General features: G+C 42.5%; 1 protein-coding gene across 2 annotated transcripts in view; it reads left to right on the top strand.

Moving 5' to 3' along the window:
• The window catches only part of SLC22A23 (solute carrier family 22 member 23), a 192,917-nt gene that overhangs the window by 122,293 nt on the left and 55,576 nt on the right, over window positions 1-15,048 (top strand). For both annotated transcript variants that reach the window (XM_090039359.1, XM_090039360.1), the window contains exon 4: window positions 10,074-10,242. In XM_090039359.1, the coding sequence (XP_089895485.1) occupies window positions 10,074-10,242 (169 nt within the window). The remainder of the gene's footprint in view (window positions 1-10,073; window positions 10,243-15,048) is intronic.

The raw sequence follows: 15,048 nt of genomic DNA on the forward strand, positions 1-15,048 counted from the left end.
AGCGTTTCTTTACAACATAAGAAAAGCTGTGGCAAGGCTGGGAAAGGAAAAAAAAGTCCTTGGCAGTGTTTCTTTCTTATCGGGTGCAAGATGCAAGATGTGCATTTCTAACAATACTCCATTTCTAACAATATTCCATTTCTAACACAGATGTTGTCACTGAAAAAAAAAACTAGTGTTTGCCTGACGTTACTGCCTGGCACCATAGGTGACAGTAGCGTTAATCTGTGAATATAGTGGGAAATAATTATGGTACCAATGAGAGTGTAGCTTCCATTAATTAAAAATGGCAACCACTGTAGCTTGTCAAGCCTGGTAAAAGGTGTGCGTGTGTGAGGGGGGGCAGGGTTTCACATGTGTGTGCATTTGTGTTATGACAGGATAGAAGAACTCATGTAACATCGACACTGCTTAAATATTGCACATTGGAAGTTTGATCCACATGGTGGTGTTTTCAAGTCTTGTTTATGAGGTGTTGGAATAAATGGAAGAAAGAAGCTCTAAGGAAAGATATATTCGTACTGACCAAGTTTGGGGTGTAGATGGAAGAAGAATGGCAGGAGAATGAAGCACAATCTTCATTTTTCAAATTGTTTCAAAGTTTAGCCCTGTTTAGAGCATGCTACAATTTTCTAGGTCAGAGCTTCCCAAATGCTGGCCTATGGGCTGTATGCAGCCTGCAAGGAATTAATTTGCAGCCCCTGGGCTTTCATCCAGTTGCCACTCCCCCACAATTAATCCAGCTGTAGCAGCAGCCAGGTTCCTGGGCTCCTTCTCTGGCTTCCACTTCCTGCCCTTGTCTCAAGGGGTAGGATGCAGAAGCACTGAGCACCTGTGGTGCAAGGGAAGCCTGTGGACTGCAGTACAGTAGCAGAACTTACACAGAGCCACCTTCCCCTCCCCCACCCCGAACACATAGTACAGGTGAGATGGGTGCCTGCATAGCAAGCAGCCCGGGGGTCCTGTGATTTGTAATGTTGTGGCCTGTTTAGCATGCAGTCCCCACTGGTACAACCCACTGGGTGTGCTGCCCCTGACTTGAGAAGTTGGACAACCCTGTTTTATGTGACAAAGGCCTCTCTGGGAAACTTCAACAGAGGGGCTTAGGAAGGGAATAGGCTGGGATGTACTCTAGCATCCATTTTAGTATCATCCTGTGACTTGCATACAAAATGGCGATACTGAATTGGATCCAGTTTTGGGTGTGAGATACCTTCTGACTAGGTAGAAACAGCTGGGATAGTTATCTGCAACCCTCCTGTCATCCACCAATAAAGGGACCTGTCTGGAGCCAACTAGACTAGAACCACTATTGACCCAGACTTCAAAAATGCCTTAAGAAATTATTTAACCTGCATCAGAACCATTAATTATATACAAGTTATTGGCAGATAGATGCATAAGAGAGCATAAGAAGCTGTGCTGCATAGGGAACAACTTTGGAAGATACCTTCATCATATGTGGAGGTTTTCAGAATAACTTCTGTTCCTCTGTGCTGTTTAGAGACCTTTGAAAAGTAAACCTATGTCTATTATTCAGTCACTGAGAGTTTAGTCTATTACCGCTTCCTCTATTTGACAAAGAATTGGATTTCTCTTTTCTTTCATTCTGTCTCTGTCTCTCTTGTTTACATGGCTTGGCTGACTGTCTGTGCATTGTAGTGTGTGTGATAACCTTTTCTTTCTGCAGACTGCATTTATCATTAATAAACAGAAATTGCACCTGGTTCTTCCTTACTTGTTTTGGTGACAGCAGAGATGATCGAGAGAGAATGCTCTTTGTCTTAACTCATCCAAGAGTGAATACAGACTCAGCCTGTCATTGTAACCAAGCTGAATCAGCTGTGCAGACAGAGAGAAGAGGTAAATTTAGCACACAAGTGAGACTTGCAGCACTTAGAAATTTGGGTCTAATAACCATCTGGAAATTTGGGTATTTATCCAGAAACCTTGAGTCTGCAGAAGTGATGTGGAAATCAATTTATTTTTAGTCTTTTTTGTGAGCTCTTAAATGTATTAATTATTATTTCTATTACAGTAGTGTCAAGAGAAACCCATCCAACATGTAGCCCCTTTACAACCCGTCCAACATGTAGCCCTGTATCATTATCACACTGTTGGGTGTGACGTGCTTTCACCAATATGCATACAATTTAAATGGGCTAAACAGACAGAAGGTGGAGGGAGGCATAGAGCCCTAATCATGCTTGAACTACCTCCTCCAAACCCACCAACTGATTCCTTCTCTTCTTGCTCCAGTGTATAAAAGAATCCAATGACAAAACTAGGATTAGATGCTAGGTGATCTGACTTCCAGTCCCCTAGCCTAATCAGAAAAGAAGCAAAGCAAGGCATTTGTAGCACAATTCAGATTCTGATCCTACAGTCCTAAATTTAGAAAGGACCTCAAGGGTCATCTAGTCCAAATGTCTGCATAGATGCAGAATTTCCTGTTCCTAAACCATTCCAGATGGACGTTTCTCTGGTGGTTCTCTTCCTCCATAGACAAATTCAAATGCACCAAAAGAGGAGGAAAGATATGATTTAGTCATTAGTAGGGAATCTTTCATTCTCGCAAGGTGATAAGGGATCATTTTGTATGTTTAACTTGGCATCTGACTGTCTGGGCATTGTTTAGAAACATGGGAGGCAGAAGAGGTATGCAAGAAACAGCAAGCACCATAAATGTTTTTAAAAAGGTATGGAAGTTGGTTTTGAACAATAGAAATTTAGCTTCGTCTATCAGTGTAATATCTGAGCTGCTTCCCTATCAACTTGATAGTAAGTTATGTCTAGTACAGGGGTGTCAAAGACAGCCTGTAGGCTGGATCTGGCCTACAGAGCCCCCTTATCTGGTCCCTAGGGCTGCCCCTCAGTGTCATAGTTGACCCACATAGCACACACAGGACCCAGGATGCATTCTGCATTGGCACCTACTCAGACTGGTCCAGGATGTGAGCTGTGCGGCGTGCCTACTCCAAGATTTGGGCTGCATGTGGTGCCCACTTCAGCTGGTCTGGGACACAAACTAAACATGGCACCCACTCTAGCTGGTCCTGGACTTGAACCATATGCAATGTAGGTTTCAGACTGGCTGGAGTAGGCACTGGATTCAGAATGGGGGAGATGGTGATGAGGGGATGGTGCATGGGCCCAATAGACCAGCCCCAGACTATTTATCTGGCTTATGGACCAGTCCCATCCCAGAGTTCGACATCTTCATCCAGCTTCTCTCCCTTCAGGAGTATAAACTGAGCCTTGATTTTGAGTTTCTTTGTTTGCTTAACTGGGCTGATATGTTTTTGAATTTCTTTAATTGAAGAGGTGGTTAGAAGGGAGTGGCAGACACCTGGATGACATGGTAGAAAAACCAAAAATGAATTTAGCTGTGTTTCTTAAAGATCAGACCAGATTAATGGCTTCCTGGCTTGGGGTGAAAAGTAGGGACATTGATCCTAAAAAGAAACTTGTTCAACCTGCCTACCGTTTTCTGCTCTTTGTGCAGCACTTAATAAGCGAGTTGCAACGTTAGTCAGTACATTCACTATCCAGACCTTGTGATAACAAATGTCAGCCTTTGGGTTGTTAGCAAATACCCAAAAGCAAACACCTTGGTATTGGTGGTTACTGTTCTATACGTAACTAGTGTGTAAATGTACTGAAAAGCGGGGAGATGTGATTGGGCTCCCAGGCTTCTAATTTATCCGAAGAGAGGAGGAATCTGGAGGAGATGACCTAGCTGGGTTAGAGAGTTTGTAGGGCATTTGAAACCTACAAACCCTGAAGATGTGTTGGAAGAAAACAGTTGTTTTTGCTATCCCTGATTATCTCAAATAAATTTCCCTCTTGTAATCTGTGTGATATTTCCCTTGCTGCAGGTAGTCTGTCATTACCATCTCTTCTCTATTTGTAGACGTTTTTTGACAACTTCCAGTGCCTACGTACGTCTTATAAGAGAAGACAGTTTTGATTTGCACTGAGGCTGAATTACTGTGAATATTACCTTGGATAGGTTCCTCTCTTTCTACTGTAGCCTATGGAGCCCATAATTTTACAGTTTTCTGTGTCTGAAAGTACTGCCAGCAAGCACCAGTCCCAAGCCCCAGTGACTCACTTTTGTGCTATATTTAGCACAAATGATGTATCAGCTTGAATAGTACCAGTGGTCACTTGACATCCTTCTTGTGCAGGGGCGGGCAAATATTTTGGTCAGAGGGCCGCTTACTGAGTTTTGGCAAGCCATCGAGGGCCACATGACAGGCAGCAAGGGGCAGCTAAATATTAATTTTCTACATTTTTAGGGGCCCCGTGAGCTGGATAAAATGGCTTGGCAGGCTGCACCTGGCCTGCGGGCCGCATTTTGCCCACCCCTGTTCTTGAGGCACCAGTCCGGAGGCATGTCCCATCCTGTTCAGAATACTGCACAACGTTCTCTCTCACACATTGTAATAGTATACATTTTGTCAATCATTTGGCAATATTTCTTTGGGTTTGCACTTTCATAAATTTTATCCTTGTTAGCAGGTTAGCTAAGGATGATGGATGATTTATGTGTACAGGACAATGCAGAGCCCCAGTGTCTCTTTAGCAAATAGCTTGCAAAAAACCCTGTAAAAATGGAACCTTTCAAGGCTAATGGCTCACTACAGATCCTTGAAACATATGCAAAAATTCACAAGCTCCTGATTACCTATTGATATACTCCAAATGCTCATCTTGCTTTACTTTTCAAGCAGCAGCCAGCTTTGGGCTTCCCCTCCCTCTTCCAGCTTCCACTTCCTGGTCCCACCCCAAGAGTGGGATGCAGCACAGCTGGCAGAGCCAGGGAACCTGCAGTTCAGGATGTCCACATGTTGTGGTAGAGCAGGGAAACCTGCAACTGGGGAGCTGAGGGGGAAGGCTGGGTACCCACGCATGTGGTGCAGCAAAAGCGGGGTGCCCATGTGGTTTATGGCCCAGGATCTCCTTGGCTCACGCTGTGGTACAGCCCACAGTTCCCACTGGTGCAGCCCATGGAGCACATGGTCCCTCCCCACTTAGAAGCTGGACAGCTTTGCACTATATAATCATTATACAATGACTTAACTAATGGTTTTTAGGTATTACTTTTTGTAGTCCAGTGGATAGCGTGTAAAACCACCCAACAATTGTGACTTCCTTCTCTTTAGACTGTGGTAGTGGCAATGCACTTGCCTTTTTTTGTAGTTTTTAAGATGGCCTCCATAACTGTATAATGTGGATCTTGTTCATTCATCCTGGCTGAACTTCTGTGACCCTTTTTTTTTTAAATGGAATGTTTTATTTTAAATAAGATTTGACTTTAAAATTTATTTCATTTAAAACTTTAAAATGTAAATTTAAAGTGATGACCGGTCCTATGCTAAGACCTAAACCGATTAAAATCTATTCTCAGGACTTAAATAAGAAAAGGCAGTACATGTTTATTGAAGTTTTAGCGTCAAATTATGAAACTAATCACTAGCTAAATGTCTGGGATCAGTATGTTGAAATGTTGAAAGCCAGTAGTGTAATTACAGTGGAGCGATTGGGGCAGCTCTCCTCAAAGCCTACTTGGGGGTGGGAGGGAGGAATGCAGAAGAATATCAGCTGCCACTGCAGCCACACAGTGGTAGCCAGGAGTGGCTGCTGCCCCTGTGCGTCCTGCTGCCCCAGGAACCCAATTTCTTTGTTATGCCTTTAGTTAAAGCAGCTTCTGACAGCTGGAGCTTCTTCTGCAGGTGGAGGGAGAATATTTTCTTTATTTCATTTTAATCAACTAGGTCAGTTCACAAACTGCTTCCCTACTAGTTTCTCAACTATGAATGAAGTGTTTCTTTTCTTCCAATTTATGAATAAATAATATTCGATGATGAGAGCTGCTAGTTCTGAAATCTTGACGGACAGAGCCACTAGGAACAATCAGTTTGCTCATTAGAGAGATTACTACTTTCTTCTTGTATATCCTGCACTTTTAAGGTAGATTTATTTAACCTAGTGAGTTATTTTAAAATGTCATGTTTAGGCATTTATAATCTAGTTCTAAATTCTGTTCGTTAGAACTTGACACACAACCTACCTAGTTTCAAAAAAACCCTAAACATTAAAATTCTTTTTACTGATACTAAATTGTGATTTAAAACTGAATCTCAATTTAAAATCAGTGATTCAGTTTTCTTGAGCCTGTAATTTTAAATTGCTCTGACTTAATCTAGCTTGCTTTCCATTTCCTAAAGGCTGTTTGCTTGACACATAGAGTGCTGTGAGATTAAGTGAAACCATGGCAAGAAAAGCGCACAGGAAATATAAAGGACTGTGAGTTTCACTGTCCTGAATAAGAGAAGTAATTCCAACCTTCCAAAATCCTGCTCAGTAATTCAGAGTCTGAATATGACTTGCAAGGACTAACAAAACACATCACTGACTTCTTCATACGAAAGTATGCTTTGGTTGGAACTCAAATATTTAGTTTTCTCTCATGCAGTTTTGTTAACACAACTTTTGTCTTATCACAGACCATGTTGTAATATGCAACAAGGACCAAATCATTAACAGCGTTTTAGAACATTCAGAATTACTTACAGGACGATAAAGCCACCTACAACAATAACCTTCAGATATTTTATTCATAAAGGCAGAACTAATGTGACTCCTAGTTCCAGGAATCCAAAATGCACATATAATTGAACCTTTATCTGTTTAATAATGAAGAATTCCTGATCCACCTCAGGGGAGAAAGTATTGTCTTACTTCTCTCATCTAAGCTGCACCTTTGGAAGAGTTTGAGGAAAACCTGTAAAACCTACTAGTTCCTTAAGGGCCTGGTCCAAGGTTTGTGTGTGACTTCACTGAAATTTAGGGACTTACAAAATTAGCATTTTGGATTAAAAAAAAATACAGCCCTGAAATGTCCAAGCTTTGGCTCTGTCAAAGCAAGATGACAATGATGTCAGAGGGAAGAAGGCTCTGTTCTCAAACTTACCTACAAACTTCAGTTGTTTCAACTGATCTACTTGACTCTGGTAAAGAGTAAGAGGAGAAAGGTCAAACTAAAAAATGCTACAACTGTACTGAGTATAACAAGGAGATTGATGTATGAAATGTACTTGGAGAAGTGGTTTGAGGAGACTTAAATAAATGAAAGCAAGGGAAAGATATTGAAATGCCATACCTGAAATCCATAAATTAGTATGTTGGAAGCTATTAATTTGAAAGACTTGAGTTTCAGCTCTTTATCATTTGAAACAGCTCTTAATGCAGTTGTAATCCTTTCTTGGCTTTATTTTTTTAACAGAATTTCCGACATGGTTTCTCAGTGTGTTCTGCAACTCCCTATTCATTGTTTTTAATTGTCACTTGCAGTTCAAAAGCATGCAGCAGATATAAAAGCGAAATATTTCTTGTGAAATTATGCTGCAATGTGTATGTGCTTACTTTAAAAATCAGTTCCACTCAGTGATATACATACTGATTTTTGGATACAGTGTAGCGAAATTGCTGATCCACAGAGCTGTTTAAGGACCTGCAGCATTCCTGTATGGACCCTGCACCTTACCATGGGGAATACTTTGGTATTCAGCAGATATTGAGGTTAATAATCTACAGCAATTGAAACATCTTCAAGGGCTGTCACTCAGTCCAGCTGATAAAATCTAATTAACCGGCTTTTTGGGATCATTTAGTATATATGGAACAGAAAAAAATGTTTTTTATTTTTGTTTTTTAATAATTAGTCATCTTGACATATATGCAAATTAAACAAGAGACTCTACAGTGCTACTTAGTCAAAAGAATTGGTTTGGGCAATTCTCAGCTGTCTGGGAAAATGACTGGTTCCAGGATAAATTTACTGAGCATGGGATGAATCTGCTCTTGATCCTGCATTAGGTATACCTGAGCCCACTTTGAGCCTGTGAAGGCATGGAGCTTTATTTTGGTTGGAAGGGCTGCCTGTATGTATCGCAACATAGGATGAGATATGGGGATGCTCACTATTAGCACAGCAAAGTTGGAGTTGCTTTGTTGATAAGGTCAAGAATGGCAGCCAGCCATGGGTCTGCTGAAAACTTCTGTGCAGCTCTTTGAGTCTTTTAAGATTTATTTCAGAGATATTCGGCAAGTCAGAGATTGATCTAGTGGTCTAGTTTATGTGCATCAGTAATGTCATATTTAATTGTTATTGAATTGCTGGTAATGTTATGAGACTCAAGCTCATCCAGTAACCACAGAGATTTTTCATCTTCTCTTAAGAAATGGGCTTAACTTGATTATACATATCATGTTCCAGCATTTGTTTTGCATCTGCTTGCTTCTCCTGAGTTCTTTGGGTTTTTTTGAGAGATTAATAACTGCTACAGATACTATATCTATTATGCATCTGTGACTCAATTTTACTATTTGATGCATCTTTCTGACTTCATATAAAAGCTGTTCTTGTTTCAGTGCATTTTTGTACCTGAGATTAATCCAAGATAAGGAACTAAAATACTGAATTTGGATGTCTAGTGCACACTTTGTGTTTACAGTAATAAAATTACTCCTTGTTTTTAAGAATGGAGTACTGAAGTGCAAATGATTATGATTTTAAGTTTAAGGGAACAAAACAAAACTTTCTCCTTGTTGAGTATAGAAACAAACTACACCTGACATCTTCACACCAAAAAAATGGAATCTGTTAAATTCTGCATGTTTTATTATTAGGAATAATGCCATATGAATGGAATGGGAACTTTGTTTATTTTATTTTTCTAATTAAAGTGTAAAGGTATTTTTGTTGCCACAGCAAGTAAGTATGTTTTAGTATTTTTCCCTTTTTGAAGCTGAACTGTGGTGTTTGTGGTGGAAAATGTTGACTATAGATGCACTATAGATACATTTTGTCTCTGATATTGACTGGTGAGGTTCCAGTAATACTGTGCTAGCTGTCAAAATATCTAATATTACACTGTATTTAATCCCCATCCCACCTAGAAGCTAGTCTCTGGTTAACCATTTAAAATCATATTGCATTAGTAAACAGTCAGCAAAGCAAAACTGTGTAGTGAAGCAGTTGATCGCTTCCCCTTCCATTATATGGCATCTTAATTATTTAATAGTAATTTAAGCAGTAAGACTGTGAGAGAGGAGTTCCAGCAGTCACAAAGACCAGTGTATCATGCTGATACGCATGCTTACTAGTCTAGACCTCTCTTCCCACTTGCAGATAAATTCTGTACAATTAGTATATTTGGCAGGATTATTATATGAAAGATTAATCCATGGGAGTAAGTATATGGAAATGGGAAATATGGCATATAGCACTACTAGATTTTGTTGGGGTGGCGAATCATCAACGTCAAGTACAATTTTATGGTATATTCCAGTTTTCCTGCCAAAATAATTCCTTAGGGTTATTTTAAAAATTGGGTTTTGGGAGATGCATCTTCACTTCTGAGACTAAGTACGTAGCTCAAATCCAGAATTTTAAGAAGTTTAATTCACTCCATATAAGGTGGCTAAGGTGTCTGGTGGTGGGGATGACTGAGATGAGAGTAGACTTCAGTGAAGAGGAAAGGGAAGAGTCAAGGACAGGATAAGACAGTTGGGAAGCTGCCTGAAAGTTGAGCAAGATTAGCTATCAGAAGCAGTTCAGAAACATTCAGTTTGAAATGAGATTTGAACAGCAGCATGGTGAATTTGTGGGCAAGCAGCTTTTCAGTTTGTTCAGTGAGTTAGTTCCTGTGACATGCCGAGCATTCTCAATTCCTGTGGGAGTCCTGAACATTGAAGGTATTCAGTATCTCTGCATGGTGTTCTTGCAGGCCTGGATCCTAAGTCTTTGGGCCCCATGCAATCTTGTACTTGCCAAAAATAATTCTCCAATACAATACTTGCTTTTGGCGCAGGACTGAGCGAAATAATTTATAAAAGGAATATTATATTCTCTTTTTAAATAAAATGGAATAAATTGTGATTTATGGGAGTGCATTAATGCTAGGCCCACAGTGAACTATTAATGAGCACTTCTGTTACTATTGATTTCTTTTCTCCCCTTGTATTGACCTTTTTAAAATTTGCCTCTGTTGTTGTTGTTCTAGGGATAGAGCTCTGTCCTCCTGGGCACCGGTTCATGATCACCATGGTGGCAAGCTTCATTGCAATGGCTGGACAGTTCCTCATGCCAGGTCTGGCTGCCCTCTGCAGGGATTGGCAGGTTCTCCAAGCTGTCATCATCTGCCCTTTCTTGCTGATGCTGCTTTACTGGTAGTAAGTATCTCTGTACTGTTACTTGGGGATAAATATGCATGCACCCTAAGGAGGAGGTGTATGGGATAGTCATGTTACAGACCTGCTGGTCATCTACAGTAGCCAGAAGAAATGTGGTGCTTGGCCTCTGAGTTTTTTGAGTGCTTGTTTTTTACCTTCCTCTGAAGCACTGAATGTCAACCTTGGCTAGAGGCAAGAGTTTGACTGGAAGGTGCTTGTGTTGCTATCAGTACTTAAAAACTTCTCATGCACCTGGTAAGAGAGGCTCAACATCCAACTAATCATTAGATTTGGGTTCAGAAAGATTCTTTCCCCGTGGTTAGATTGGCAAGGACTATGAGTTTTTTAGCAATTCCATGATCAATGGCTCACAATCTTCTTAGGATCATCTGAACATAACTTAACCTAACAGATATCCTTCCACTGCAGTAACCAAGGCAGTGACCTTGTCTATCCTGATCTTTACCTGTTGCTCATTATAGGGATTTTTACTTCTTTTCTAAATGAGCTGTTATGTGGTTGTGATGTGCAAATGGGTTTGGAGTGGATAATGTTACGAATCCTTTGGTCAAATTGTCACCTGTGAACTCAAGGACTTAAAGTCTGATCCCAGTGGCCTCTTTTGGTCCTGTGTTCCTGGGCTTCAGAGGAGTGGGATATCTGGAAGGCCCACTTACTTGTTTTTTTAGTCACTGTAGAACTCTTTATTTTTCTTTTGAAGTTATAAAAGCCTCAACCTTACCCCTATCCCTAGTGCATATACAAATCTGAAACAGAGCTTTAAAAAAAAATAAGATTCCTCCTTGCCTTCCAAATAGTAGAGCAGGGTTTGGTGGAAAAAGAAGAGTTCTGCTTTGCATTGAAACTTATGCTACCTATTCTTCTCACCAGGCTAAAAAAAATGAGAAAAAAGGTAAGTTTTCACTAGAACAGGGGTTTTCAACCTTTTTTAATAAGTGTACCCCCAGTGGCCCCCTTTTTAGTAAGTGTACCGCAGTGGGGGGAAGGGAGGTGGCAAGCAGTCAGATATGGAGCAGGAGCATGGTGAGCAGTGGAGTGGCAGCAGTGCAGCATTTGTGCAACCCTGCTTTTGCCCCACCCCAGCCCTGCACCTGCGAGGCAGCAGCACCGGGTGGTGGCACTTCATTCCCACTTTCTCCCACGTACCTCCGGGACCCATGTGTACCCCCAGTTGACAACCCCTGCACTAGAAGGATGGTTGCCACTGTGTCTCAGCTTTGGCCATTGAAGAGCGGAGTTCTTAAAATAGATTTTTCCCTCACACTTGTACTGGGCTTCGTCTGTCCCCATCATTCTTTCTCTGGCCTTCTCTGAGAATATGGCCCCTGGCAGATGTCAATATAATGGTACAGTTGGGATCTGAGGAAATTGTCCCATCCCAGAAATCAGGCATCTAGCCTTGTCAGATGTGCATAGCCAAATGCCTGACTTTCTGGGATGCCGCATAACAATCCTCGGATTCCAGTTATAATACTTCTAGATCCTCACTGGGTCACAGGGCTGCCCTGGTGGTTATTGACAGCTGATTGTTGGCATCAGACTCGGGACAGCGGCGAGTCTAGAATTGGGACTGCACTGGCCAGGGCTGACACCCACCTGATTGTCCAGACCCAGTGCTGTCCCAGGGTTGATGCTGACAGCCCTAGAGCTGGAGATGCACGCCACATGTTTCATTTAAGGTGCCATATAAATGAAACACAAAGAGCTCCACATTATATGTGGCACATGGAACCATGCCATTTTATGACACTAAGTTTGAGTATGTGGCATGTTGCAATTCATGGCGCAACTGACACAGGATTTAAAGTTATGTCAGCATATGTTGATTAATGTGTGTATGTGGTAGGCCATTTACACAATTCTCAATGAGTGGTACTCCTTGCTAGTTTTTAATCCAACCAGCTTAGTCTGTATTGAAATCACCGTTGCCTGGTCCCATCAGAACATACTTATGTGCAAATAGTACATTTTTCTTTTTGTAAATACTTACATGTCAGGATCTGATCCAAACCCTAAGGAAAGCTCATTTGGTAGTAAGATCCTTTGCTGACATTAACAGGAGTTGAAAAATCTAACCTTTTTTCCTAAACCAGAAAAAATCTTCATGGACTTGCTGCTGCCCAAATTCTTCTCTAGGGTATGGTAACTTGCACTGAAAATGAGAGGGATACCATGGAAGGAAGCCAGGGTTAGGAACTATGAAACTAAACTATGAAACTACTATACCGTAAGTGATGTCACAGGACAGTGGTGGTAGATATGTACATACCCCTCATTCGATTAGGTGGAATTCCTCTTCTGAAAGGCATGTACATGTTGCCAGTCTATGCCCTCTTCCTCCTTCCCCCCAATTTAAGAGTAATTAATAATTAAGTATAGTGTAGCTGAAGTACCCACACTGGACCCAAAGCAATCTGTTAAACAGTGAAAAGTTGTGTGGCCCGTCATGTCAGCTCCCCCATATTTCTCCCTGCTCTGTTCATGTCCCTCCTTTGTTACAAGAGTGCTGGTTACTCCTCTATATCTGGGTCAGAACTGCTTCTATCTCTGTTCCTTATTCTCCCTACATTATGCATGTGGGCATTATAGTGTTAAGTCCTAAACAACTGGAGCCTTAGAGTAGGGACTGTTTGAAAGGGAGCAAAACAGAGCAGCTTTATCCAAGAGTGCAGGTCTGAGAGGCCTGTGATCAGTGGCAAAACTGTGGCATCAGGACAGCTAGGAATCTGGGATATGTGCCTGATACAAGCATGCGTGTGTGCCTCATTTGAGCAACACATACCTGAAAGCAGTTAGGGCCCTATCAAGTGCAGACTTTTGGTACCCACTACAAAAAAGGCCCGTGTTTCAGGCCTCAAGGATACAGGAGATACTGTGTTTGTTTTCATTCTCTTTAGTATCAGATGCTTCCTGCATATGGCTCTAATGAGGCTTTAAATGTACCAGTAATGAAAACAAACCAACCCCCTTCACCTTGGTTAAAAGTGAAGGACTAGCTGGGTTAGTTTGAAATATTTGTGTTGTTGTTGTTGGGGTGGATGTGGGGAAAGGATTTATTTTCATAGTTTCATAGTTAGTAGGGTCGGAAGGGACCTGAGCCGATCTTGAAGTCTGACCCCCTGCCATGGCAGGAAAGAGTACTGGGGTCAAATGACCCCAGCAAGGTGTTCATCTAGCCTCCTTTTAAAGACCCCCAGGGTAGGAGCCAGTACCACTTCTCTTGGAAGTTGGTTCCAGATCCTAGCCGCCCTGACCATGAAGTAGCACCTCCTGATATCTAGCCTACATCTACCCTCTGCCAGCTTGTGACTGTTATTCCTGGTCACTCCTGGTAGTGCTCGGGGGAACAGTGACTCCCCCAATGCCTGCTGGTTCCCTCTGACTAGTTTGTAACAGGCCACTAGATCCCCCTCAGCCTTCTCTTGTGTAGGCTGAACAGGTTCAGGTCCCTGAGCCTCTCCTCATAGGGCTTGCCCTGCTCCCCCCTGATCATGTGAGTGGTCCTCCTCTGGACCCTCTCCATGTTGTCCACATCCCTCTTGAAGTGCAGTGCCCAGAACTGGACACAGTACTCCAGCTGCGGCCTGACCAGTGCCGCATAGAGGGGAAGGATCACCTCCTTGGACCTGCTTGAGATGCATCTGTTGATGCATGACAAGGTGTGGTTGGCCTTCCTGAATGCATCCCCACACTCCTGGCTCATGTTCATCTTGGCATCAGTGATGACTCCAAGATCCTTTTCTGCCTCTCTACTGACGAGAAGGGAGTTCTCCAGCCTGTAGGTATGGTGCTGGTTCTTCCTCCCTAGATGCATCACCTTGCACTTCTCAGTATCGAATCCCATCCTATTCTCATCCGCCCACCCCTGTAACCTGTCTAGGTCCGATTGTAGCCTATTTCTTCCTTCTAGCTTGTCCACATCCCCCCACATCTTAGTGTCGTCAGCAGATTTGAACAGGGTGCTTTTTACCCCCTCGTTCAAGTCACGAAGATGTTGAACAGTGCAGGCCCAAGGACCGAGCCCTGTGGAACCCCACTGCCCACGTCCCTGCAGGTGGAAAATGACCCATCCACCACCGCTCTCTGGGTGCAGCCCTCCAGCCAGTTGGTGACCCATTTGACTGTGTAGGTATTGACACCACAATGCCCCACTTTTTTAATGAGAACAGAGTGAGAGACAGTGTCAAAGGCCTTCCGAAAGTCCAGGAAGACTATGTCCACTGTTACGCCTACTTCTAAGGATTTGGTGAACTGGACGTAGAAGGCCACCAGGTTGGTCTGATAGGACCTGCCTCTAATGAACCCGTGTTGATTGCCCCTAAGCATAATCTCCCCTGCTGGCCCCTCATGGACTCATGCCAGAATAATTCTCTCAAAAAGCTTACCCAGGATTGAGGTAAGACTAACTGGCCTATAGTTTCCCAGGTCCTCCTTCCTCCCTTGGTTGTGTGGTCTGTAGTAGACCCCATCTTTAAGTCTCTTTCCCTTTGACTGCCTTGTATCCTAACCCAGAGCACTTCAGAGTGCCCTTCCTCTGACTCTTTGCTAATTGATGAGGATGTGTATTCCTCCTTAATGTAGAGCACCACGCCCCCACTTTTCCTCCCTGTCCTATCCCTCCTGTATAGCCTATATCCCTTGATGTTCACCGCCCAGTCACGCATTAGGTCCCACCACATTTCAGAGAGCCCCACTGTGTCTGGGTTGGTGTCAGCTAGCAGGAGGGTAAGTTCCTCTTGCTCATTTCCCATACTACGAGCATTTGTGTAAAGGCATTTGAGGCCT

Source organism: Crocodylus siamensis, chromosome 3 (assembly GCF_052110815.1).
Source record: "Crocodylus siamensis isolate JL-2025a chromosome 3, ASM5211081v1, whole genome shotgun sequence".
NCBI lineage: Eukaryota > Metazoa > Chordata > Crocodylia > Crocodylidae > Crocodylus > Crocodylus siamensis.